Below are 27245 nucleotides of genomic sequence, written 5' to 3' on the forward strand. Positions count from 1 at the left end.
TTCGAGCTTCTGTCATATTTAGTATAATCTGTGTATATTAATATTATAGACAGATTATACAACATCTGACAGAAGCTCGAAACAAATGACAATCGATGAAAAGCCCTATACGTGGCGGAAACACGCCAAGATATAAAGTTAGTTTCTTGTACCATATCAAAAAATTCGCTTATAACTCGAAAACAATTAACTTCTGAAAAAAATGAAGAAAACTTCAAATTCTTGTTTAGAATTTTGCGCTCAAAAAAGCTAAACAAAATGTTTTCCGAGTAAAAAGGTGATTATTGGAATTTTTCTAAAAACAAAAATGTTTAAACAAGTTCTGCCCAAAAATTTCGCCTGGCACGCTTGATTTCTTTAAAAGGGACATTTTCGAATAGGAATCCGCAAAGAAACCGAAATAGAAAAAATTTTCATAGGTGAGCGGTTTCACAACCTGGACTAAATAACTACTCAAAATATTTTTGATTTTAGTAATATAAATATACTGTTAATGGTTTATTAATTAGCTGTAAATTAAACGCAAACATTTTGTTGAAGTTCAATTAAATTAATTATAAATCATATCTGATTATTTATCAATTGATAAATATAATGTATTGTACCTACATCATTTTGTAACCAATAATTAGCTGATAATATCAAAAGAATTATAGAGTTTATCTATAAAATATTTAACACTCCACGAATAAACTAAGTTCAGAAATAACAGTGAGGTAAGGTGAGAATAATATAAATAATAGAATAGAACTAACCGAAGTCAATAAAATAATAAAACATCTCAAAGAAGATATAAGGAAGTACGAATAAAACAGAACAGAAATAAGAAACGCCATGAGAACGTTGCAAAATATGATCGCCTCAGGAGAAGACAGGTATTGGAAATGGTAACTTATGGAAAACAACCCTTAATACAAATACTAGCAACAATTTTAAATGAATCTAAAAACATTATAGTGTAGGAAACAGAGGTTGAACCTTGCAAAATGGACACAAGTCCGGTTTTATTTTTTTTCTGGTATATCAAGGGGTGCTTATTATGAGACTAACTTTTTCTTAAATTATTTCGCCCCGGAACCCCCTTTTCACCCCTTTAAATGGGGTAATTTGTGGTTTTTGCGGAACGTAGCCCTTCCTGTACCTTTTGCAAAAAATTTCTTTTATAGAAATATGAAGAGGACTATATTTTCTACGGTTTATTTCCAACAGCATATGTCTATCACCCACCGTTTAAAGTTTTTAAAAAAGATGTTTAAAAAAATATTTTTCCCTAACTTTAATGGAAATTAAGAAGAAATCCTGCGGCAATTATTCACAAGTATGTGACTGATTTTTTGGTATAGGTTTCACTTAAGGGTAATATCCCTTTTTTTAATTACAGGGTGTTACATTTTAAAAAACCCCTTTTTATACCATCTGAACCGTTTATGATAGAGTAAAAAGACTTTCAGCGATTACCCATGTACTGGTTCTATTTATAAATTTGTATAATGCACCCCCATTTTTTCCCCGGAACCACCCGAAAAAAAAATTAATAAAGAAAGTGATTTTTTTGGAATCCTTCACACACAAAGCCCTTTATTAATATACTTCATATATCATTTTGTGCACGTTATTATTACCCATGCATGGACACCAAAAGCGATTTCCTAGTGCAACCTCTGTAGCAAAAAAAAAATAAATAAAATGGGGGGTTGAAAAAAAAATTATTTTGCTTTTTGATTCATATGGGCATATGCTTCATCAATAGTGTTTTTTAAAAATATATATCGTTATTGCAACATCCCTGCGGAAACCGCTCCTATCCTTGAAAATATACTGCAGAAACTACCCCTATCCCTTGGCGAGCATGTTTTTACGATTTTCTCATTACCTATGCATTCTTTTTAAACAAAACTTATACAAGGTTAAAGACCACTATTTACTCTAAAAATTAGGTCCTATTAATTTTTTTCGTATAAGCAACCGTTACGGCACAGTGGCGCCGTAAACCTTAGATGTGCTTTGGCTGGCTCCAGTTTTTTTTTTTTCGTCACCTGTTCGTTTTATTGATAAAGTACTTATGTAAAATAAAACAACACAGTGTCACTTACAAATTATGAACTATGCACATTTTACATTCTTTGCGCCCCAAAGCCACAGTGGTGGCCCAAAATCAATTTTTGCATATTTTCGCCACCTACACGCGTGATATTATATTTAAAGATTATAAAAATATTCATTTATTTTTATAAAAATTTAGCCAATTGGCACCCACCTATTAACGATGCTGGATCCGCCACTGTCGCTAAAGCATAAAAAGTACACCATTCTTATAAAAATAATAATATAAGTATTTCTATAAAAATAAATGAATATTTTTATAATCTTTAAATATAATATCACTTGGTTTGAGAGAGGGGGGTGATCGCCCCCATCACCCCTTCCTGGATCCGCCAGTGCTTAGCGACCACTTGAGGGTGAATATTGTGCTATTAAGGTAGCATTAATGCAATAAAATGCGTGTAGGTGGCGAAAATATGCAAAAATTGATTTTGGGCCACCACTGTGGCTTTGGGGCGCAAAGAATGTAAAATGTGCATAGGTCATAATTTGTAGGTTACACTGTGTTGTTTTATTTTACATAAGTACCTTATCAATAAAACGAATAGGTGACAAAAAAAAAAACAAAAACTGGAGCCCGCCAAAGCATGTAACGGTTGCTTATACGAAAAAAATGAATAGGACTTAATTTTTAGAGTAAATAGTGGTCTTTAACCTTGTATAAGTTTCGTTTAAAAAGAATGCATAGGTAATGAGAAAATCGTAAAAACATGCTCGCCAAGGGATAGGGGAAGTTTCTGCAGTATATTTTCAAGGATAGGGGTTGTTTCTGCAGGGATGTTGCAATAACCATATATATTTTTGAAAAACACTATTGATGAAGCATATGCCCATATGGATCAAAAAGCAAAAAAAAAATTTTTTTTTCAACCCCACATTTTATTTATTTTTTTTTTTTTGGCTACAGGGCTTGCACTAGGAAATCGCTTTTGGTGTCCATGCATGGGTAATAATAACGTGCACAAAATGATATATGAAGTATATTAATAAAGGCCATTGTGTGTGAAGGATTCCAAGAAAATCAATTTCTTTATTAATTCTTTTTTTTTTTGGTGGTTCCGGGGATAAAATGGGGGTACATTATACAAATTTGTAAATAGCACCAGTACATGGGTAATTGCTGAAAGTCTTTTTACTCTAGCATAAACGGTTCAGATGGTATAAAAAGAGGTTTTTTAAAATGTAACACCCTGTAATTAAAAAAAGGGCAATTACCCTTAAGTGAAACCTATACTAAAAAATCAGTCACTTATTTGTGAATAATTGCCGCAGGATTTCTTCTTAATTTCCATTACAGTTAGGGAAATTTTTTTTTTTAAAACATCTTTTTTAAAAACTTGTCAACTTTGGGGCCTTACCCCCACTAAACGGTGGGTGATAGATATATTATGTTGCTGGAAATAAATCGTAGAAAATATAGTCCTCTTCATATTTATATAAAATAAATTTGTTGCAAAAGGTACAGGAAGGGCTACGTTCCGCAAAAACCACAAGTTACCCCCTTTAAAGGGTTGAAAAGGGGGGTTCCGGGGCGAATTTTTTTAAGAAAAAGTTAGTCTCATAATAAGCACCCCTTGATATACCAGAAAAAAAATAAAACCGGACTTGTGTCCATTTTGCAAGGTTCAACCTCTGTTTCCTACACTAATTAATGAAATATCGAAAGCTTAGTTCAATGCTCTGATATTAATATTTAAAAAAGAAATAAATATAAATTTGGAAACTATACACCCATCAATCTGCTGTCAATGCTTTATATACTGTTTGTGAAGATAATCATATTACGACTCACAAACAAACTATTAGTTTAGATAACGGGGAAATATTATACAAGAGGATATAGAAGCAGAGAGCACATGCAAGTAAAAAGAGCATTAATACAAAAAATGAAAAAAGCCATTCTGGATCGCACATTGCAGAGAACAGACCAACAGTCAACCAATAACGAGGAAACAATCTCCCCATAGTGACAGCAGAAGTTGTATCCGCTATTAACGAAATATAGTGCAAAAAAGCTCATGGAAAAGACTTTGTAGTATATACTAGTAATATACAGGGTGAGGCACATAACTGGCCTATTAGAAATATCTCGAGAACTAAAGGCAACAGAATCATAAAAATTGGAATACAGGGGTTTTGAAGGATGATCTATTAAATGAAAATATTTTCATCTCTTTGCAACTTCCGGTTATACCGGAAGTTGTGTATAACTTTGTTTTTTTAAATAGGACACCCTGTATATTTTTACATTTTTTGGATTCTCTTCGATGTCTTCTTTCTTCAAATATAAGGATTTGTAATGTTATACAGGGTATTTTAAAAGATAATTACGTTTTTTTTTATTAATTTCGTAGCAATATTCACACCCTGTGGAATTGTAGTAGTTTGACAACTACTAATCTACTTACGTTCAAATGATTTTTAATATAGTCTACTATTGTTAAGAATCATTAGTATAGCTAAATTTTTAATTTTAGTATTCAGGGTTGGTCGAAACTCGGAATGAGTATTTTCTGAGTTTTCTTAAATGGAACAGCCTGTATTTTAGTATTGTAATGAAACGACATTTTATGGTACTTTTTTATTTCTTAAGCATTGTCTATACCTAACTGCTTTAATTTGTGTTTAGTTGTTAGTCGCACCAACAATCTTAACTACGTAGGTATTTTGATAGCTAAACCATTATTGGTAATTTTAAGGATCAGTCTGGATTAATATGTATTTATTTCTGAAAAATTATTTGTGATTGAATATTTTCACGGCCAACCTAATAAAATTTTACGTATTTTTTGTTGCAATTAATGTTTAGCTTGAATCACCAATAACTCACAAATTAAAGCAGTTAGGTATAGGGAATGCTTATACAATAAAAAAGTACTATGAAATATCACTTCATTACAATACAAAATACAGGGTGTTCTATTTAAGAAAACTCAGAAAATATTCATTCCGAGTTTCGACCAACCTTGTATACTAAAATTTCAAAATTAGCTATACTAATGATTCTTAACAATAATAGACTATATTAAAAATCACTTGAACGTAAACATAGTTTTTAATGTCAAACTATTACAATTCTACAGGGTGTGAATGTTGCTACGAAATTAATAAAAAAAACGTAAATATCTTTTAAAATACCCTGTATAATATTACAAAAGCTCATATTTTAAGAAAGAAGATATTGAGGAGAATCTAAAAATGTTAAAATATACAGGGTGTCCCATTTAAAAAAAAAACAAGTTATAAGCAACTTCCGGTATAACCGGAAGTTGCAAAGAGATGAAAATATTTTCATTTAATAGATCATCCCTCAAAACCCCTTTATTCTAATTTTCATGATTCTGTTGCCTTTAGTTCTCGAGATATTTCTAATAGGCCAGTTATCTGCCACACCCTATATACTTAGTAGTAATATATACTATACATACTTAGTAGTACTACACTTCAAATATCCTAGCAGTCAACAAATTAACGAAGTATCATAATACATATAAGGCATACGTTAGTAGATCCCAGTATGGCTTTCGAAGGGGAACGGGCACCTCCTCTTCTTCTACGGCACTACAGCCTTGGCCTCCTTTATTGTTTGCCTTCAGCCTTGTTTGTCTGTGGCTGCTCTTCTCCATACACGGACTCCTAAAAGGGCTTGTGCGTCGTTGTTTACTGTGTCTTCCCGGCGCTTTCTTGGGCTTTCTTGGCTTTCCAACCGGTCTCTTTCCCTGCATTCTAGCATTCAGTGCTCTTTTTGGTAGCCTATCCTCTCCCATTCTTATCACATGTCCGGGCCCATTGCAATCTTTGTATTCCAATGAAGTCGGACAGGAGTGTTGGATGTTGCTTTTAAGTCCCATGCTTCACTGCCATATTGCCACTATTGGTGGAATTAAGGTTTTATAGATTCTCATCTTTGTATTTCGGTGGACATTTTTGACTGAAATTCTTCCAATCCGTCGGCATATATTTCTACTCCCAGGTATAGGCCAGGGTAATAAGACAAAAATATACCCTGTTCGTGACACTTCAGCAGCCAGGGTACTGAAGCGTTTTTTTCGACAGGTAATACCCATAGGAACAAATCGTAACTATTTCCTGTGTAGGATCTGGCGGCCATTTTTATTTATAAACAATTAACTGTCAAAAATGGCATTTTCCCCTTTTTTCAAATCAACGGAAAACAGTAAAACTTATGATTTTTTTAGTACAAATATCTTCGAGATTATGGAAAAAGCTTTAAAATGACGTATTAGAAAGTTTGATATACTCATTTATTGTGAATATAATTGCCAAAAATGGTCGGAATCAATAACTGTTGTAAAAATTAGTGTACAGCTTTGAAATTTTTGTCAAATGAGGGTTCTTTGGTGCTTAATATGTGATAAAATTTTTAAAGCGATTCATTCAATTGTTCCAATTTTATTCAAATTGTTTATCCCAGAGACCATTTTTTTGCAATAACATAAGTCAGAAAAAAATGACGTTAGAGCCATTGCACAGGTGTCAAATGAAAGAGCATGAGCTAAATTTTCAACATGGTTTAAAAAAGTGAAAAAAAATACATTAATTAGTAATAAATAATTATGCAAAAGTATCGTCAATTTTTCATTATAAACTTTTTGAATAACTTTTTTATCTATATATTTTTTTATAACTCCAAAAAAATTAACTTTTTTACCCTGTTTTAAGTGCACAACTACCAAGTAATGTTATTTATAACATTTTATTGAAGGCATATTAAACGCAGCCAAATATCAAGATATCCTTGAACATTCGTTTTTATTAAGTGCGGCAGAGTTATATCAATCTGGACATTTTATCTTTAGACAGGACAGAGCCTCATGCCATACGGCTAAATCTTCAAAAACATGGATAGGAGATCATGGCATTAAAGTTTTGTCACATCCTTCTAGTAGCCGGATCTCCAATAGATACAGTTTGGTACAAAATGAAACAACGCCTAAGAAATAACCCTCAGCGCACTTTGCCAAAACTACGTACTAAATTACAAGAAATATGGGATGGTTTCACTCCTGAATTCTGTGAAGTCCTAGTTGTTACAATGCCTAATAGAGTTCAGGACGTTATTTAAGCTAAGGGCGACGTTACGCCTTATTAATTTTTATTTTAATTTGTTAAAAACCTCTTGTTCCAATATTTAGTTGTCAGTATTTTTCGATTATCTAACATTTAATTAAATTGTAATTAAGATAAAATATATAATTAAATTGTAAAAATAATTTTACAGACCAAAAAAATTTTTGTTAATATCATACCTACAATTAAAAAAAAAATTCGGAACTGCTTGTTCCAACATATAGGGCTCGTACACAGAAAAAGGTTTACACCTGAACTTATTTATTAGTATCTATCAAAATAGTTTTTTTTATAAAACAACTTTTTCTCATAACAACTAAATAATGTAATTGTTGATTTTATCTTCTGATAAATTCAAGTGTTTCAGTAGCAATTTGTCTACTATTAAAAAAAGTAGAAGGTGTTTAAGTAGCAATTTATCTACTATTAAAAAAGTACAAGCTACTGTTAGTTAAGTGTTTCAATTCATGAATTTTTTATAAAAACGTAATAGAAAAGGATAAAAAAAAATTTTTAGTATTAAGCGACATAACAAAAAGTAATGATATGTATTAACGATCATTATAATCTATAAGGAGTAAGCACTGCAAATTTGAGGATTTGTATAGCCATTATTCGATATCCTTCTTGGTATTACCCAAAAATGGATTTTTTCCTTCTATGAACAATAACAAGAAACATGCCGCAATATTGCATCGGACAGTCTTCTCCTCCACTTTTCGTGGCAGTATTTTACGAGTACCATCACTTTAACGGGTTAAAACTTTTTACTCGTTCACTGCTTATGCTAGCTATACGTTGGGTCATAAGATTTAGATTTTTATTCAGAATCCGTTCAATTTTTCACTCTAAATATAAATAAGCTGTGATGTTTTTGAAAAAGTTCCTATGCAGCCGGGACATAAATATAAACTTAAGAACAAGAATGTTGAGGTGCTATGTTTTCTCCGTTCTGCTGTAGGGCATGGAAGCTTGGACACTGAAAAAGATAAACATCAAAAACATTGAGGCATTCGAGATGTGGTGTTACAGGAGAATGTGGAAAATACCATGGACAGAAAGAGTAACAAATCAAGATGTTCTGCTGAAGATGGGGAAGGAATGCGAAGTCATAAAAACCATACAAACGAAAAAACTGGAATATATAGGCCACATAATGAGAAGAGAAAAGTACTCTCTGCTAAGACTCATCATCCAAGGAAAAATCTCGGGAAAGAGAAATGTGGGACGTAGGAGGATTTTCTGGTTGCGAAATTGAAGAGAGTGGTATGGGTGCAGTTCAATACAGTTGTTCAGAGCTGCAGCCAACAAAGTTAAGATTGCTGTGATGGTAGCCAACCTCCGATAGGAGACGGTACTGCAAGAAGAAGAAGATGTTTTTGCATGCCTGATTGACTACAAGAAGGCTTTTGATAGAGACAGGCATGAACAAATAATGGAAGTGCTGAAGAGGACAGCGATTGACGGAAGAGACCTGAAAATAATAGCTAACCTATATTGGAAAATAGATGGAGAACATACAAATTTTTGAGGGGAGTGAGACAGGGATGCACAATTTCACCGCTGATATTGAATCTGTACTCAGAGCACATGTTTGAAGAGGATCTAAAAGATATTGATAAAGGCATCTCAATAAATGGAGTCAAGCTCAGTAACCTGCGGTATGCAGATGATGCAATATCGTTTTCCAATACCATAGAAGGACTGCAAAACTTAATGAACAAAATAACGGAAACAAGTAGAATATATGGACTATATATAAACACCAGCAAAACCAATCTAATGATCATCAGCAAGAAAACCATAACTGGAGCAAATCTGTAGGTGAACCAAATGAGAATTGAACGTGTCTCACAATACAACTACTTGGGAACTATAATCAATGAGTCGTGGGACAATACTCAAGAGATTAGATGTCGCATCGAATAGACAAAATGTGCATTTTTGACTATGAGCTCTGTGTTCAAGGGCCATGACCTCACCCTAAAAACAAAAATAAGGGTCCTTAAATGTTACGTGTACTCAGTGCTTCTATACGGAGTAGAAACGCGGTCATTGAAGGCAGAAACTCTATCGAAACTTCAGGCTTTTGAGTTATGGTTGTACAGAAGGATCCTGAAGATACCATGGACAGACAAAGTCACCAATGAAGAAGTACTACGGAGGATGAACACAACAGCAGATTTAGTCAACATCGTGAAGGGCCGCAAGGTGCACTTCTTGCGAAATATAATGAGGAATCAAAGCAGATACGAGCTACTCCAATGCATTTTACAAGGTAAAATTGAAGGAAAAAAGGCTTAGGAGGAAGAAGAATATTCTGGCTTGCTAACCTCAGAGCATGGTATAGAAATACCTCAACACAACTATTCCGTATAGCAACCAACAAAGTCATCATAGCCAGAATGATCGCCGTTCGGAACAAACAGGCTCCCCAAGAAGAAGATTAATAAACAATGGAAATATGATTTTCAGAAAAAAAATGCTATCTTGTTTCCTATTAGTCACAGCAGGTTCTGTTTATTCTGGAAAGTGTGTTTTCTCACGAACAATTGAAGATTTTTTTAATACAAAATGTCGATTGAGATTTACAAAATACCTCCAGGGAGATTTGGGTAAGTCATACAGTTGTTTAATTTCTATCCGGGGTAAACAGACTACTTAGTCGATCTGTTTTCAACTTAGCACACTTTAATAGCTTATTAAATGCCACAATTTTGTGTAGACATATTACATGTTGTTGTGCATAAAACAAAGTTATTAACATTTATAAATTACTGCTAAATCAGGGTTTTTTACAATTATATCCGTCAATGGTTTATGTGTTTTAGTTTTGAATATTAAATAATTTTCAAATTAGAAAATTTTCAGTATAGTCCAGAAAGCCACTGCGCATCCGCTAGGAAAAATATTCTAATTCGGATTTTTTGCACAATCTTACTCAAAAAGGACTCCTTTTAACAAATTTGCATGTTGCCAGGACCAAAAGGTGGTCAAAAATTTTTTAAACGTTTTTTTTTTGTTTTTTTCCTAAAATTATTTTTTTTTGCATGGAAAAATTTTTTTTTAGGTTTTTTGGATCATTCCAAACAGAAAAGGTCTATAGTGACTTTCTCTAAAAATGATAGTTTTTGACATATAAGCGATTAAAAATTGAAAAATTGCGAAATCGGCCATTTTTAACCCTCAATAACTATGTGAAAAACTGAAAATTTGAATGTTGCCAAGGTAGGTAGATATTCTTTAAACATCGATTGATGAAATCCTGAAGAGTTTTTTGCAATACAATATTCAAAACTCCTTCGTTTTTTAATTGCTAATCAAGCGTGCTCGACACTATTTTCCACCGAAAGTATGGTGCAAATGAAAGGAATAAATTCGTTATTTCGTAAACCGGCGACTTTAAGAAAAAATCCCGAAACAGGTCGATTTTTATTTTTAAGTTATGATATTGTGGCATATATGGTATACTAGTGACGTCATCCATCTGGACGTGATGACGTAATCGATGATTTTTTTAAATGAGGACAGGGGTCGTGTGCTAGCTCATTTGAAAGGTTATTCAATTCTCTATTCAGTAATATAAACATTTATATAATTATTTATACAGGTGTCCAAAAAATTTTTATTAAATAAAATTATTTGACAAAAAAAGAAGTAGAAGGATACCCTGTATAAATAATTATGTAAATGTTTACATTACTGAATAGAGAATTAATGCCCGGTTGCACCAACAGATCTTAAGCTTAAGTCGAGAATATCATAAGAATTAATATAATATAATTATAATATATTACAATAAGAATACCATAATATAATACTGGATATAATTGATAATAATGTAAGAATCTAAAATTATGGTGCAACGTAAGTGATACTCAAGGAGGCCCTATTTATAAGTAGAGCTTAGCTAATCTGGAACTTAAGATCTGTTGGTGCAACCAGGCATAAAGAACCTTTCAAATGAGCTACATCAGGACCCCTATTCTCATTAAAAAAAATTATCGATTACGTCATCACGCCCAGACGGATGACGTCACTAGTATACCATATATGCCACAATATCATAACTTAAAAATAAAAATCGACCTGTTTCGGGACTTTTCCTCAAAGCCGCCGGTTTACGAAATAACGAATTTATTCCTTTCATTTGCACCATACTGTCGGTGGAAAATAGTGTCGCACACGCTTGATTAGCAATTAAAAAACAAAGGAGTTTTGAATACTGTACTGCAAAAAACTCTTCGGGATTTCATCAATCGATGTTTAAAGAATATCTACCTACCTTGGTAACATTCAAATTTTCAGTTTTTCACATAGTTTTTGAGGGTTAAAAATGGCCGATTTCGCAATTTTTCAATTTTTAATCGCTTATATGTCAAAAACTATCATTTTTAGAGAAAAGTCACTAAAGACCTTTTCTCTTTGGAATGATCCAAAAAACCTAAAAAAACTTTTTTCCATGCAAAAAAAATAATTTTAGGAAAAAAACAAAAAAAAAAACGTTTAAAAAATTTTTGACCACCTTTTGTCCCTGGCAACATGCAAATTTGTTAAAAGGAGTCCTTTTTGAGTAAGATTGTGCAAAAAATCCGAATTCGAATATTTTTCCTAGCGGATGCGCAGTGGCTTTCTGGACTAGTAATAAACAACTTTTATGATCTACAACTTTTATTTAAATAATTTTTCTCTAAAAAGTATAAAACTCTATTTACGCCAGTCAATGGGAGCAAGAATAGGATATTACCTCCGAATTCTATCCTACTACATGGATTTTAATGAAATTTTGGGCCTAGCCTATACTTATCTCCTAATTCAAAGTCTACCCTATGGCCTTGTGTGCTTTTATCTTGCCTTTTTTAGAGATGGAAAATTTTTTGGTTAAAATTACCACGGAATTCGCTAGAGAACCTAATTCTAAGCAAAAACTGTTCTATAATTTTTTTTTGAAAACTCGATACTTTTTGAGATATTCGTTTTTCGTTAACTAAAAAAACTATATTAAACATTTTTGTAGGTTATAAAAAACAAAGAGACGCTTGCCTTCACAAATCTTCTAGTTATAATACAAAAAGATATATGGTAGGTGAAAATAGTTTGTTTTTGATACATTCTCAAATTGGTATATTCTACTTGAAATAACAGAGAAACAGTCGATTTTAGGTGTACCTATAATGCTTCTAGTACCTTTTGTAGCGCTTGAAAAGACTTTTAAAATGAGCTATGTTAAAGGTCCATTACATTAAAACTAAGCGAGATATGCTGCAAAAAAAATTGATAACTAATGTATTTTAAGAAAAAATAAGAAGTCATTTTAACCCCATCCACCAAATGTAAATGCATCGTTTTCCTTCCACAATACCTTTTATTATAGTGTTGTTTTTATGTTCAAAAAGTTGGACGGGTTTAAAATGAATGGTTTTTGAAAAAAAAAGATCAAATTATAGAACGCATTTTCAAAATTTTCTTAAAAATCTTCCTTTTTCTCCATGTAACTTGAAAATGATAAGAGATACAGTAATCAAAAATAACAAGGAAATTTTTATCTGAAAAAGCCCTACATTTTTGTGTGGTATCTTTTATTCGTATCTCTTATCTTTTTCGAGTTACATGGAGGAAAAGGAAGATTTTTGAGAAAATTTAAAAATGCGCTCTATAATTTGAACTTCTTTTTTTCAAAAACCATTCATTTTAATCCAGTCCAACTTTTTGAACATACAAGTAAAACTATAATAAAAATTATTGTGGAAGGAAAACGATGTCTTTAAATTCTGATGGATGCGGGTTTAAATATACTTCTCATTTCTTCTTAAAATACATTAGTCATCAACTTGTTTGCAGAATATCTCGATTAGTTTGAATGTAATCGTCATTCGGTATTGCTCATTTTAAAGGTCTTTTCAAGCACTACAAAAGCTATTAGTATCATTATACACCTAAAATCGACAGTTTCTCTGTTATTTCAAGTTGAATACACCGATTTCAGCATGCAGCAAAAAAACAAACTCTTCTTACCTACCATATCCCTATTTGTATTTTAACTAGAAGAAGGAACGAATCTCTTTGTTTTCTTATTACCTACAGAAATATTTTATATAGTTTTTTGTTAGATGCATAGTTTTTAAGGTATTCTCAAAACTCCGTCCGAAAAGGTGTCATTTATCAATGAAAATGGCCAATTTTCAACCACCAATAACTCAAAAATTATTGAGTTTTAAAAAAATAATTATAGAACACTTTTTGCTTAAAAGTAGGTTCTCTAGCCTCTTCTGTAGCTATTTTAACCAGAACTTTTTTCACCCCCGATAAGGGGTGGGAACCACCGCCAAGATAAAAGCGCACATCGGCATAGGGTAGACTTTGTTTCTTGAGCTATTCCCTACTTACTGTGAAAATATCAAGTAAATCGATGTAGTAGGATGGAATTCGGAGCCAAATAGCCACACTGACTGCCCTAATTGTTTAATAAAAAAAAACAAAGCGAAATCAGCTGTAAGTGTTGAGCTATCAATGTTGAGCTATCAATCTTGAGCTATCAATCAGAACCCTCAAATATCTGTATAAGACTTTTACGTGAAATCAATTCTTTTTCACAGATAGACTGGTCTAGACTTCGACATCTACAACAATCTGACATCTGAGTTTGAATGAAGTGTTGCGTACAGTGGAACCCCGATAAGTCGCCCCCCGATAACCCGGAAGTCCGGCTAACCCGGACCGATTTTTATCAGACAAACATTTCAACAATAAAAATGTATGTAATATAATATTTGAGAGATAATAGGTATTTGTGTAATTTGAACTACATATACGATAGTAAAAATGACTCATGGCACACGACGTTCATTCTCTGGGGTTATCGGAAACAACAGGCACCTGTAGTATCCTTTATTTATTTCAAACTGTCAGCATTGTTTAAAAAAGACTAAAAGACTATTAAAAAATTATTTTTTAAACAATGGTCTAGTCTTCACTGTTATTAAATAACATAACATCGTTGGGATTGAGACCGTATTGTGTGTAGTACAGTCGTATTGTTTGCTTTCGTTCTGTAATCGTTCGTAAATCTATTCAGATTTTGTGTTTGCGTGTTTTTTTGTCTACGTAATGGCAACAAAACTTAAAAATGTTGTAGTGGCAATGGAAAGAAAACTAGAAGCATTAGGTAGAATTGATAAAGGCGAATCTTTAAAAACAATTGCAGCAGCATATGGTGTCGGTACATCTACAATATCGGATTGGAAGAAAAATAGAACTAAAATTGAAGAATTTTATTTCAAAATGATAACAAAAGACAGTTTGGACAATCCGTCCAAAGTTAATAAAGCTAAAAATGAGACTCTCGATGACGCTTTGTATGTGTGGTTTTGTGCGGAACGCGAACGTGGTTTACCAGTGTCTGGACCAATTATTCAAGAATCAGCACTCAAGCTGAATAAAATGTTGCCTAATTATGAACCAAATTTCACTGCGAGTCAAGGTTGGCTGGATACATGGAAAAACGTCATGGAATACGCCAACTATCTATCACTGGATCACTGCAATTTTGTTCATATATATTTCATGTTATTTCAATTATATAACGGAGTTTATCTGTAAGTATACCCTATTTTATTAATTTTTACCATTTTCTCCGGCTAACCCGGATTTTCAATAACCCGGATCGGCCGCGGTCCCGATTAATCCGAGTTATCGGGGTTCCACTGTACTTCATTCAAACTGTAACATTTAATATCGTTACGCAGATGTCATTCGTTTTATGATATGCTATTTAAATATATTTATTTCAGTTCATTGAACGATAACTAACAAGATTTGAATATTCTTTTCTGTTTACAATTTACCTTTGAGATTATCTACAAACAGTCTGTACCTTCTATAAGGATATCTCGAATTATCCGAATTTCTTCTGGGAATACTAATGTTCACAGACACTTTCATAGGATTTCGCATTCGAATATTATTCACCATGTTGTCACCATCCACTTATAGTCCAAACGATCTATCAAAAACACTGCCCGTGGCTAAACTAAATTCGACACGAACAATAATATGGTCTATAGATAAGATAAGAACAAACAATTAAAGAATTAGTGTAAGTCGTAATCATCATCTCACCTCGAGACATACGGACAATTTGATGTTCCAAGTTCAAATGATTATCGTTTTCCTTCATAGACCAGTGCATTTAGGAAAAAATAAATCGATTTTTAAATTCAGCACCTATCGACTTACAATTTTTTGCATTGTGTTCAGGATGATGTCAGGAAAAAGGGTCTAGGTAAAATAGAAAATGGGTGAAATGTATAATTGCATGTAGAGTGCATAAAATGTATCCAAAAGTGCTTAAACGTGTCAAAAATCAGTATATTAAGGGCAATATCGAGGGGTTTTTGGGGTAGCTGAACATGAATACGCAATCAGAACTGACCTCCGAAGCACCTGTGTCTAGCATTACTGCTAAGGCACGTCATATACAGTATTGGAAATTTTTGTTCGCAACACAGGTACTTACAATGCAATAAGTTAGATTATTGATTTGCAATTAACCAGTGTAAATTTCAAGACAACTTCGCGATGTTTCATTTTTAATTCATTTGTTCGACTGCACCGAACTGAGGTGCCCCATCGGATTGCATCGTTTGCTTGCTAAGGTGTGATAGCCAGCGGTAAAGGGATCAAACTCTAACAAATGAGTTAATCTTAAAACATTGCGACGTTATATTGAATTTTACACTGGTTAATTGCAAATCAGAGACCTCAGTTCGGTGAAGTCGAACAAATCAATTAAATGTGAAACACCGCGACGTTGTCTTGAAATACACACTGGCTAATTTCAAATCAAGAACCTAAAGGGATTGTAACGTATTGCATTGAAAGTGCCTATGTCCCGAAAAAAGATTTTCAATACTGTAGAGTGTAGAGTTTCGAGGGTTTTTGGCACTTAATTGATGCGAACAGATTACTCGAGGGTTCTTGGGATCGCTGAACAGGAACAGGTTATTAGAACCAACCTCAGGAGCACCTGGTACCCAGGACCACTACGTCATTCTCTGGGGTTTCGAGGGTTTTCAGCATTAAATTGATGCAAACAAATTACTCGGGGGTTTTTGGGGTTGCTTATTACGAATATGACATCAGAACTGATCCTCGAAGAACACAGTGCCCAGGGTGACTGATATGTATGTCATCTTCTGGAATTTCGAGGTTTTCAGACACCACATTGATCCAAATAGATTACTCGGGGGGTTTTTGGGGTTGTTGAATATGAATACGCTGTCAGAACCGAGCACAGAAAACCGAAAACCCTCGAAATTACAGAAGATGGCGTGCATATCAATCACCCTGAGTAATGACCACCTCCAAGGGTCATAGGCTATTCATTATGCACTATAGAAAGGAACTACAACGTTAACGGGGTTTTATTATTTCATATGGTCAATAAATCTCTATATATGAAAAAACCGCGGAGTGCTACCATTTAAAGGGGTGCGTTTTTGAGAAATGGGTGAATTAGTCCCTGGGCACAGGTTACATTAGGGTGAGTTCTATGCACTTTTGGTACAAACACGTCTACATAAAAATTGTTCCAGGTTAAATTTCCTATCTAAATGTAACTTTTTAAGGTCAAAGATACTTTTTTTTACAAAAATATATTCAAAAGAAAAAGCACAAAGAAACCCAAAAGAAAGAAATTTTGTTTTTTGTCCCATAACTTTTGTCCACGGGAATATAGGTATAGACATTGCTTCAAAGAAAAAAAACTTACATATTTTGTCTTTAAAATGATGTTTGGAAGAGGTCGTTAGGATTTACAGTTTTCGAAATATGATTTTTCAAAGTTCGCCACTCACAGCAATTTTGGGCAATTTTTCTTCAATTATTTCGCAAATATTGTTCTGTAACTTTTTTCTACGTACCTTTAGGCATATGCAATGGTACATGTAAGAGGAATAGAAATCAATTACCATTAAAATGTTTTACTGTATAATGTTGTACGACTTCTTTTAAAGAGGGTATCTTTTTCAAGACTTTATACTTTTAACGAGTTTTTATATTTTTTACGATTATTTTTTAAATTTCCCATTATAACTTTTTTTTCTACATTTAGGTATATATTATATAATAAAATAGAAAGCTTATTCTGTTTACTTTAAAATGGTGTTTTATAAAAAATTCTAGGATTATTTTTGAATAAGATATGCTTTTTCAAAATGTAATAAGTACTTGCAACGATTTTTGATTTTAGGATTATTTTTTAAATTCCTCATTATAACTTTTTTATGTGATTGTGTGTTATGATTGAATCTTATTTTTTATAGGTAATACTTTGGATCCACATGACTCGGCCGGGCAAACTTTAAAGTATGGATTAATTCCAATATTTACTGTCAAAGCTTCTGCACCACAAGCTTTGCTTGAAAAAATAGCATGTAAATGTACCAAAGAATGTACAAAAAACTGCGGTTATAGGAAGATAGGAATTAGTTGTTCAATATTCTGCAAAGGGTGCATGTACATGGGTACTAATTGTGGGAACTCTAAGATAACTAAGGTGTCAGAGGAAGATATTGAAGCTAATGTTAACGAAGAGATGGACTTTGATTTTTAAAATTTTTTAAATGTCAACGTTTAAATAATTTTAACTAAACTGATGTTTTCTAAGACTAATGTTTAAAATTTTTGTAAAAGAAATAATTTTAAATAATACAGGTAAAAAAATATCAAAGAATCACTCGGTTTCCATTACATATTTAAATATAGATGATACACCATTTTAAAGAACAGAAAGTAAGCCCTCTTTATTGTGCAATATATAGTATATGTACAAAAAAAGTTATAATGAGAAATTTCAAAAATAATCGTAAAAAATGCAAAAAATAATTTTTTTTTATATTAGGTATTATATATATAATCTATAATATATAATATAATATTATATAATAATATTATTTTATTTTTATATTATATTATAAAAATCGTTAAAAGTATAAAACCTTGAAAAACCATAATCTCTTTAAAAAAAGTCAACATTAAAGTACAACATTCTACAATAGAATATTTTAAAGGTAATTGATTTCTATTCCTCTTACATATACCATTGCATATGCCTAAAGGTAAGTAGAAAAACGTTACAGAACAATATTTGCGAAATAACAAAGAAAATTGCCCAAAATTGCTGTGAGTGGCGAACTTTGAAAAATCATATTTCGAAAACTGTAAATTCTAATAACCTCTACTAAACAACATTTTAAAGAAGAAATACGTAGGTTTTTTTTCTGTGAAGTAATGTCTATACCTATATCCTCGTGGACAAAAGTTATGGGACAAAAAACAAAATTTCTTTCTTTTGGGTTTCTATGTGCTTTTTCTTTTGAATATATTTTTGTAAAAGAAAGTATCATTGACTATAAAAAGTGATATTTAGATAGGAAATTTAACCAGTAACAATTTTATGTAGATATGTTTGTACCAAAAGTGCATAGAACTCACCCTAATGTAACCTGTGCCCAGGGACTAATTCACCCATTTTTCAAAAACGCACCCCTTTAAATGGTAGCACTCCACGGTTTTTTCATATATAGATGTCCATTGACCATATAAAATAATAAAACCCCGTTAACGTTGTAATTCCTTTTAGCTATCTTATTTTGAATATAATCAATAGCCGTTCTGATGACATATTCGTGTTTAGCAATCTTAAACACCCCCAGTAATTTGTTTTCTTCATTTAGTACCAAAACGCGCCGAACTCCAGAAGATGACGTGCCTCAACAGCGACCCTGAGCACCAAGTACTCCGGGAGTCGGTTCTAACAACCTATTTTTGTTCAGCGAACCCAAAAACCCCCAAGAATTGGGGGGGTTGGTTCTAATTGCGTATTTATGTTCAGTGACCCAAAAAACCTTCTGACTTACAAAATTTGGCGCTTAATGGGGTGTATTCTGTAACATTTCCGTTAAATTTAAGCGGCCCCTAAAATTTTACTTTTAACGGTTCTTTAAAACTTTTAGGATAGATTGACATTCTGTAAACACATATTATAGAGGACCGCTAAAATAATTTTTTTAGAGGAATCCTCTAAAAGGTTTTGAAATAAATACGGCAACGTCGCACGTTTTGCGTTTTTGAACTACTTTTAACCTAGAAATTGACCGAAAACTGACTGCCAGATGCCAAAAATCTTAAGAAAGAAGAAGAAATTGACAGTTTGCTAGAAAATAATATTTATTTTATTTAATTATTTTTTAATTAATTATTTAAACATTTTTATAAAGTTATACATTAAAATATTGTTGAAAAATTGCATATTGTATTTCTCCTCCCCTTCTACACTAATTTTGGTCAAACGGTCTATTTTCAATTACATTAAGGTCATCTACCTCATCTGCATCTGGTTCTAAACCTTCTGCAACTTCATCTTTATAAACATTTGATACGTTTTGTATTGTGCCACTATAATTTTAAATAATTTTACCTGCATTGATATGATTTAAATGCTTTGACAAACATCTTGATTTCAATACGTTTTAAATCACATTTCTACGTAGGTAATAGGTACCTACTTTCTTTGAAATGGTAATTGTAGTTACTTTCAGGTCAATTACTTTTTGTTTTTGTTGTAATCTGAATTCAGCTCTACAAAAAGAAACAAAAATTTGAATTTTGTTATATGTAGGTTTATTGTGTCGATTGTAAAGTACACTGAGACTCACCTTTCATTATTATTTATTATTTCTTCACCAAATAGGTACATTATAAAATGCCATTTGCCATTTTGAAATGTTTATCTTCATTATAAATACATAAACAAGAAACTACTATTCATATAAACATAACCAAACAAAAATATTCAAACCACATTTAACGGACTGCTAAAAATTTAGCGGGTACGTTTTGACATCCTCTAAACTCTAAATAGTTATAATTGAGCGGGAGTTTTAACGGTTTAGTTTATGATTTTAACGGATCCATAATTTACTGAATACCAAAATATTTTTAGCGGGCGCTAAAATTTTAGAGGCCTCTAAAATTTAACGGAAATTTATGTTGGGTCGACTTCTAAGCAAGTTATCAGTAATCAAACAATTATCCTTTAATTAATACTCTTAGAATCGTACACATATGTATACATTACATACTATTTTGTGTTCCTAGACGTTCGTATAAGGCCTTTCCCATTATTTGTCTAATTGTATTGATAATTTCATACCACTAATACAACACCTACTGGTATTGTTGACTGCATAACTTCTGGCAACGCAAACATTTTATTTTTATTTTCCTATTTGAATACTTAATAGATTATTTCTAGGAACAATTTTTCCATATTTTTTTCGAACATCTTTAATTCTAATATTTGTAAATTGGTTGTTTTTTATCTTAAACATTCAAAATAATCTTTAAACGTTGTGGCTGAAGTAATAATACAACTAGGTTACACTGACAGTTCTTAATGTCATTTTTGGGTTGCTTTTGAATTCAGTTGTCAGTTGGCCATTGAAATCCAATATGTGAGGTTTTCTCCAAAAAAAATTCCAACCACGTGGGACGAGTCCTGTGTTGCCCTGGGTAACATCCAGGCATATCTTTAACATCAGATGATCTTTATATAAATATGTAAAACAACCATATCATTTACATTTAAAAGGTTTTTACCCAATACATTTTGGTGGCTCAGGCATGCAATTTTTGTAAGTATGGCCTATTGTTTTTTAAAACTCTGTGAATTTTTTAACTTTTCTCTAAATTAGTTAGGTTATACTTAATTTTAGGGCTTTAGGGCCACTGATGATGGATTCTTTAATGAGCAAACGTTTTGTATTGTGACCCTTATTTAGGGTATTTTAATATACAGTCGAACCCGCTTATTAGAGTACCGGTTATAGGAATATCCCGGTTTAAGGAATAGAAAGGTTGAGGTCCCGAAACGTTTCTATTTACTCCTTAATAGATTTATCCTTTTATAGGAATACATCTTAATTAATTAATATCGCTTAATCGAATATTATTCAAGTGGACGAACAACTTTTTATTCATATTTTCCAAAAAAATTAAAATTATGTCTGGGTTATTATATTTTTCAGATAATAAATACTTTATTACGCACCAGTTGGACCCTTTTACGAAATACAACAGGCCATAGACTACCTACTTTAACTTGTCTCACAAAACTTGTAAAAATTTCTATTGCGACCTACCTCGTTGCAGTTATAAATTTTATTGGTTAATGGTTTATTGACTTCGACAATACAATGGCAGACAAGAATAGAAATGTTCTCTTTTATTAATAACCGCCCTGTCCATTCATAAACCCGACATGAGTTTGCATATTTTAACAATCCGTTTTTTGCCTGCCAATGTGCCAATTAATCAAAACACAGAATTCGAAAAAATAAAAGACTAATATTTTTAAGAGTTGTTTCGTTTGACGACAATTTATCGGTTTTCGAAGGTACTGAAGATTTAAAACAAAACAATGAAACCACCCAACTCAATATTAAAGCGAAAGATGAGGCAAAGGATGAAGATTTTTTCGATTTTGTGGATATTCCATCCAATTTGGCAAGTCCTAACCGTTTGTAATATTATAAGAAGATTTCTGGAGGGCCAATTCAATGTAATTTTTTATAATTTGTATAACTTAAAGATTTTTCAAAAAAAAAAATGAGAAGGCATTTAGTCGTATGCATTTTAAATAAGATAATATATACATGTTTACATATTGCACACATCTCATGCTTATTAATGGATTTATGCACAGAAAATGTAATTTGATTTTTTAATAAAATAAGTTACACTGCTGTATCATTGACATAAAACGTCCTAAAACCATATAAATATAATGTAAATGTACTATTATTGTGTAAGTCTATTCAGTAGATAATACCCTTATTTCTACCAGCCATCAATGATAGGGTATTAGAATATCCAGGTTATAGGAATATTTTTGTTTGGCACGAAGGCTATTCCAATAAGCGGGTTCGACTGTATACCTTTTACAAATAACGGAAATGTTACAGAATGCACCCCAATATACTGATTTTGACACGTTTATGCACTTGTGGATGCATTTTATGCACTTTAAAACGCCTATTTTTTTCTACCTATTTTTCTACTGTAGACTTCTCTCATGCCATCATCCTGAACACAATGTAAAAAGTTTTAAGTCTCTAGGTGCTGTATTTAAAAATCGATTTATTCCGGTGTTTTAAGTACTTATTGTCCTGGCCTATGAACAAAATTGCTATTTCAGATGATAATTGGCTTAATATAATTTAGATGCAGCAGCTAAGTGACTATTTAACATCTTTCGACTATTATAGATTAATTATATGTTTTTAAATACATTCCTGGTCAAAAAAATCCGGACAATTGCATTTTGTATGGTTTTTCTATTTTGTCCTTATCTAGGAATTTTAGCGGTGAGGACATAAACATTAGTAATAAAAAAAACGTTAATTCATAACAATACGAATGGTTATTTTAATGTTTTTAAATGATCGCGTCACCATAGAAACAAGGTTTTGATATTACCAAAAAAATGATACTTTATCTTGTTTACTAGCAACAGATTTTTTGCATTTTTTTTATTGTATTTACTACGTGAAGTTTCACGATAATTATTTTAGATCACTGTTCATAATACCCTAGAAGACCAGCATCAGAGAGAAAAAGGTGCAGAAATCAGCGTTATGAACTGTTTTCAACGATTTACATATTACGGAACCGCTCTTTAACGTCAAATGTTCACGCTAGTCGTTCGGTAGAACCACGAGGAACTTACAAATCATAAATAACAGCTAACTGTGGGCAATTACAATTTTATTTTTTCTTTTGTTTAATTTTTCGAACAATGTTACCTTTTTTGCTTTACTCATTACTACTTTCTTTTTTTCTAAACCCAAAACTGGTACGTCACGGTGTTGGTCAAATTTAAAAATGATGGAGTCATATAGAAGAGCTCAGGAATGTCATCTGGCCCGACTGCTTTTCCTTTCTTTATTTTTTGAAGCGCTTGAGCCACTTCCTCGTTTGTTATTCTGGTAACCATTGCTGTTACTGTTTCCGTTAACTCCACAGGCTGTCTGTCAAATTCTTCATTTAATAAACTGTCAAAATACTTTTTCCATCTCTTTTTGACATCCTTTTCGTGAATTAGTATTTTAATATTTTCATCTCGAATACATCTAATCTATTGCTTTATTTGCTCTCTGTTTGGCTATTTTATATATCTTTGCTTCGCCTTCCCTGGTATAAAGTTGATCGTATAGGTTTGAATACGCTTCTGCTTTAGCTTTTGCTACTGCGACTTTCGCTTCCTTTTTGGCGACCATATTATTGTTTTGAAGATCTGTGTCCGATCTGATCTGGTTTCTTGCCACTTTTTATATAATTTTCCCTTCTCTTTTATTTTTCCTTGTACTTCATTTGACCACCATCAAGTTTCTTTATCCTCAAACTTCTTTCCTGACATTTTCCCAAGTATTTCAATAGCCGTCTCTCTAATAATATTGGCCATTTTTCTCCAAATTGTGTTAGGGTCTTCCTTTCTTGTTCCAACATATTTTTTCTACTATTCTATCCCTTAATAGACCTTCTTTTTCATCTTTTAGTATCCACCACTTGATTTTTTGTGGTCCTCTCCGATATTTTTGTTTAGTTTCGCTTTTTACTAAATAAATAATGAACAGTTTAATACTTATTGCTTCCAGACGTGGGCATATACTAGTTCGCTCCGGCGGCCAGATTTTAATATTCTACAAAAAAAGGGGCATAGGTAAATTCGCTCCGGCCATATATTTCTTAGAAAAGATAGTTTAAAAATGTATTTACTGGGTACACAATGAATAATAATGAATAGCCAGGTTCAGCGAATATAGACAATATTTCCTTCATAAGGCAGGTACTTTGATATATTTTATTAATAAAATTTTTAATAAATATTTCTCAAACTTTGTATTTGCCTAAATATAAATTTATTTCTCACCTAAAATTATATTAAAATTATAACCATATTATCACTAAAGTATTATGATGTTAGAGCTCATATTCCCTTGTTTAATATTTGATTGGGTTTTTTCATATAAAAAATTGCAAGTGATATAAATATTTCTTTGAAAAGATTGGTAATTAGTAAATAGTCACCTGAAATTTTATGATAAGATAGAGGGGTGGTGCAAATCTCAACATTATTACTTTAGTTACGGTTTGAATGTCTTTAGTTCATGATGGAGAAATCTAAAATAAGTGAAATGTTAAGCGATAATGGCAATTCTATGTTATTTATTGACAATTATTACAAGTATAACTTCCATAAAATGCTTGCTAAAAACATCAAACATTGGCAGTGTCTAGAAATAAATTGCAAAGCATTTGTTAAATCTTTAAATATTTGTAACAGTATAGGAAAATTACACTACAAAACGGTCATTTATTTATTCTAAATAATCTAATTCTACTGTCTTCAATATTTATATAAATATGGAACAACCAATATTTTATATAATTTCTATTAGTCCGTTCTTTAACGGTAAAATATTGCAAAACCTCTAAATTTTAAAGAACCGCTTGGATTGACATGAAATTTGGCATACACATAGCTAAAAAGTCAAAGAAAAAAGTGATATTGTGCCGATATGTGCTTTTGCCCTGGGGGTGGTCTTCACCCCCTCTTGGGGGTGAAAAAATATTCGTCCAAAGAAAGTCAGGAAATAGATAAACTGGCTAATTTTAAGTAACTTTTGTTCTATAGAGTTTTTTCACTAAGTCAATACTTTTCGAGTTATTTGGCAGTGAATATGTTCATTTGTTCAACAAAATAACCACGCTTTTAGACGGTTTTTCGCAAATAACTCAAAAAGTAAGTATTTTGTCGAAAAAACATTCTTAGAAAAAATATAGCCTGTAAAAGTTTTTAAAAAATAGTGTATACATCACGTCTCTACACCTAGTAGAAGCAGAGTTATAGCTAATTAAAAATAGGTTCATATTCGTCAAATTCCAAATGGAATAATTTAACGTGAAATAACCAAAAATGAAGCACATTTCGGGGAAAACTCATTAAAACTTATTTAAAGTGTTTAAAAACTTCATTTTTGTTTTATAAAAAAAATTTCTAGCATCAAAATTAAACAAGTTACGCTCAAAATAAAGTTAGTCTCTTTTGGTTTTGGTAAAAAATCGAGAAAAACACCCCTAATTAGTATCTTAAATAAACTTAATCGTTACGACTTCACCAAGTTTCTTGACTCGTGTTATATTGTTTATATGATCTGTAAGTTTCATCGGTTCAAAGTCCTTATTATTGAAAGGGTTGTAGTTAAAACGGGTTGAACGAATCACTGATCACGAATGTATGCAAATTTAGAAACACCAAATCAATTTTTGTCTAACAGAAAAACAAAAAAATACATGATATTCAGAAAAACAAATCTGCAATCTTGTTTTTCGAGATTTTTGGTATCTCTAACACTTTTTAAATTATTTTGAAAAAAAGCATATTTTTCAAAATTTAAATTTTTAAAAATTTTACTTTGAAACCAAATTTTTTCAAAAATAAGCACTTTGAATAGATGAAACTTACAGATCATATAAACACAACATAAGTAAAATAATTTGTGAAGCGGCAACGATTAATTTCATTTAAGTTGCTAATTAGGGGTTGGTCTTCCCGATTTTTTTTTTGCAAAAACAAAAGGGACCAACTTTATTTTGAGCGTAACTTGCTTAAATTTAATGCTGGAAACTTTTTGTAAAAACAGTTATAAAGATTTTTTTAAAACACTTTAAAAAAGTCATAATGGGTTTTCCCCAAAAAGTGCTTAATTTTTTGGATATTTCACGTCCAAATATTATGTTTTAAATTTGGTGAATGTGAATCTATTTTTCATTGGCTACAACTCTGGTTCTACGAGATCCAGAGACCTAATGGGTACACCAATTTTTTTACTTTTTTATAAGCTATATTTTCGCTAAGAACGTTTTTTTCGACCAAATGCTGACTTTTTGAGTTATTTGCGAAACACCGTCTAAAAATGTGGTTATTTTGTTGAAAAATGAATATATTCACTCGCAAATAACTCGACAAGTGTTGACTTGGCGAAAAAGCTCTATAGAACAAAAGTTACTTAAAATTAGTCAGTTTACCCATTTCCGGACTTATTTTGGACATATATTTTTTCACCCCCAACAGGGGGTGAAAGTCACCCCCAGGGCAAAGGCACACATCGGCACAATATCACTTTTTTTCTTTGATATGTAAGCTAAACGCATGCCAAATTTCATGTCAATCCAAGCGGTTCTTTAAAATTTAGAGCAAAAACCGTGAAAGAATGGACTATATATAAAATACAAAAGTCACAATACCAATTTTGCTGATATTAATTTTCCTACAACTTAATAGATAAATTCTTAATCCCCTTAACAATGGGAGCGAACTAGGTTATGGTTTTTGGAGCGAACTAGTATGTAATTAAGAGTATCGGAACGTATTTTCGGCTGCAATGCTATTCAAATGGGGATTCATTTTTTTCAAATCCTGAGAAAACTAATAAGTATTTTGGAAAAATTTAAACGCAGAATGAAAAATTACGTTATTAGCGAGGGCCGAAAGTCCCTGAGAACTTCTACAATGTTTATTTTAATAAGTTACAGGGGTGAAAAAACTAAGAGAAAATTTAGTGTGATTTTTAAATTCAAATATCTCATTCAAAATAAACTTTTTATTTATTCTAAGGGACTTTCGGCCCTCGGTAATAATTTAGTCTTTCATTCTGCGTTTAAATTTTTCAAAAATATTTATTGGTTTTTTCAGGATTTGAAAAAAATGAACACAATGCCGTGGTAATATTTTCCAAATCTGTCTTTGTCTTACAACGCACTCAACCGAATATAATATTGTCAGCATATATTGTCAGTCAGACACTGACAATCAGTGACAATTTTAAATATTTGACATTGCATCGGGAATATTTTGAGAAATTGATTAAATATTATTTATATATAGTGTATTTGATAAATAATTGATTTAAGACGTGAACTTAATAAAA

At 31.8% G+C, this 27245-nt stretch overlaps 1 protein-coding gene across 6 annotated transcripts in view; it reads right to left on the bottom strand.

Moving 5' to 3' along the window:
• LOC114327290 (cAMP-specific 3',5'-cyclic phosphodiesterase) overlaps positions 1–27245 on the bottom strand; it is a 1080669-nt gene that overhangs the window by 494258 nt on the left and 559166 nt on the right. Inside the window, exon 1 of one of the 6 annotated variants that reach the window (XM_028275858.2) lies at positions 15068–15180. The exons of the other annotated variants lie outside the window; for them this stretch is intronic. Within the exon in view, the coding sequence (XP_028131659.1) occupies positions 15068–15165 (98 nt within the window). The 5' untranslated portion in view covers positions 15166–15180. Of the gene's footprint in view, positions 1–15067; positions 15181–27245 lie in introns of those variants that run through there. 6 annotated transcript variants of the gene reach the window in all.

Source organism: Diabrotica virgifera, chromosome 3 (genome assembly GCF_917563875.1).
Source record: "Diabrotica virgifera virgifera chromosome 3, PGI_DIABVI_V3a".
In the NCBI taxonomy this organism is placed as follows: Eukaryota; Metazoa; Arthropoda; class Insecta; order Coleoptera; family Chrysomelidae; genus Diabrotica; species Diabrotica virgifera.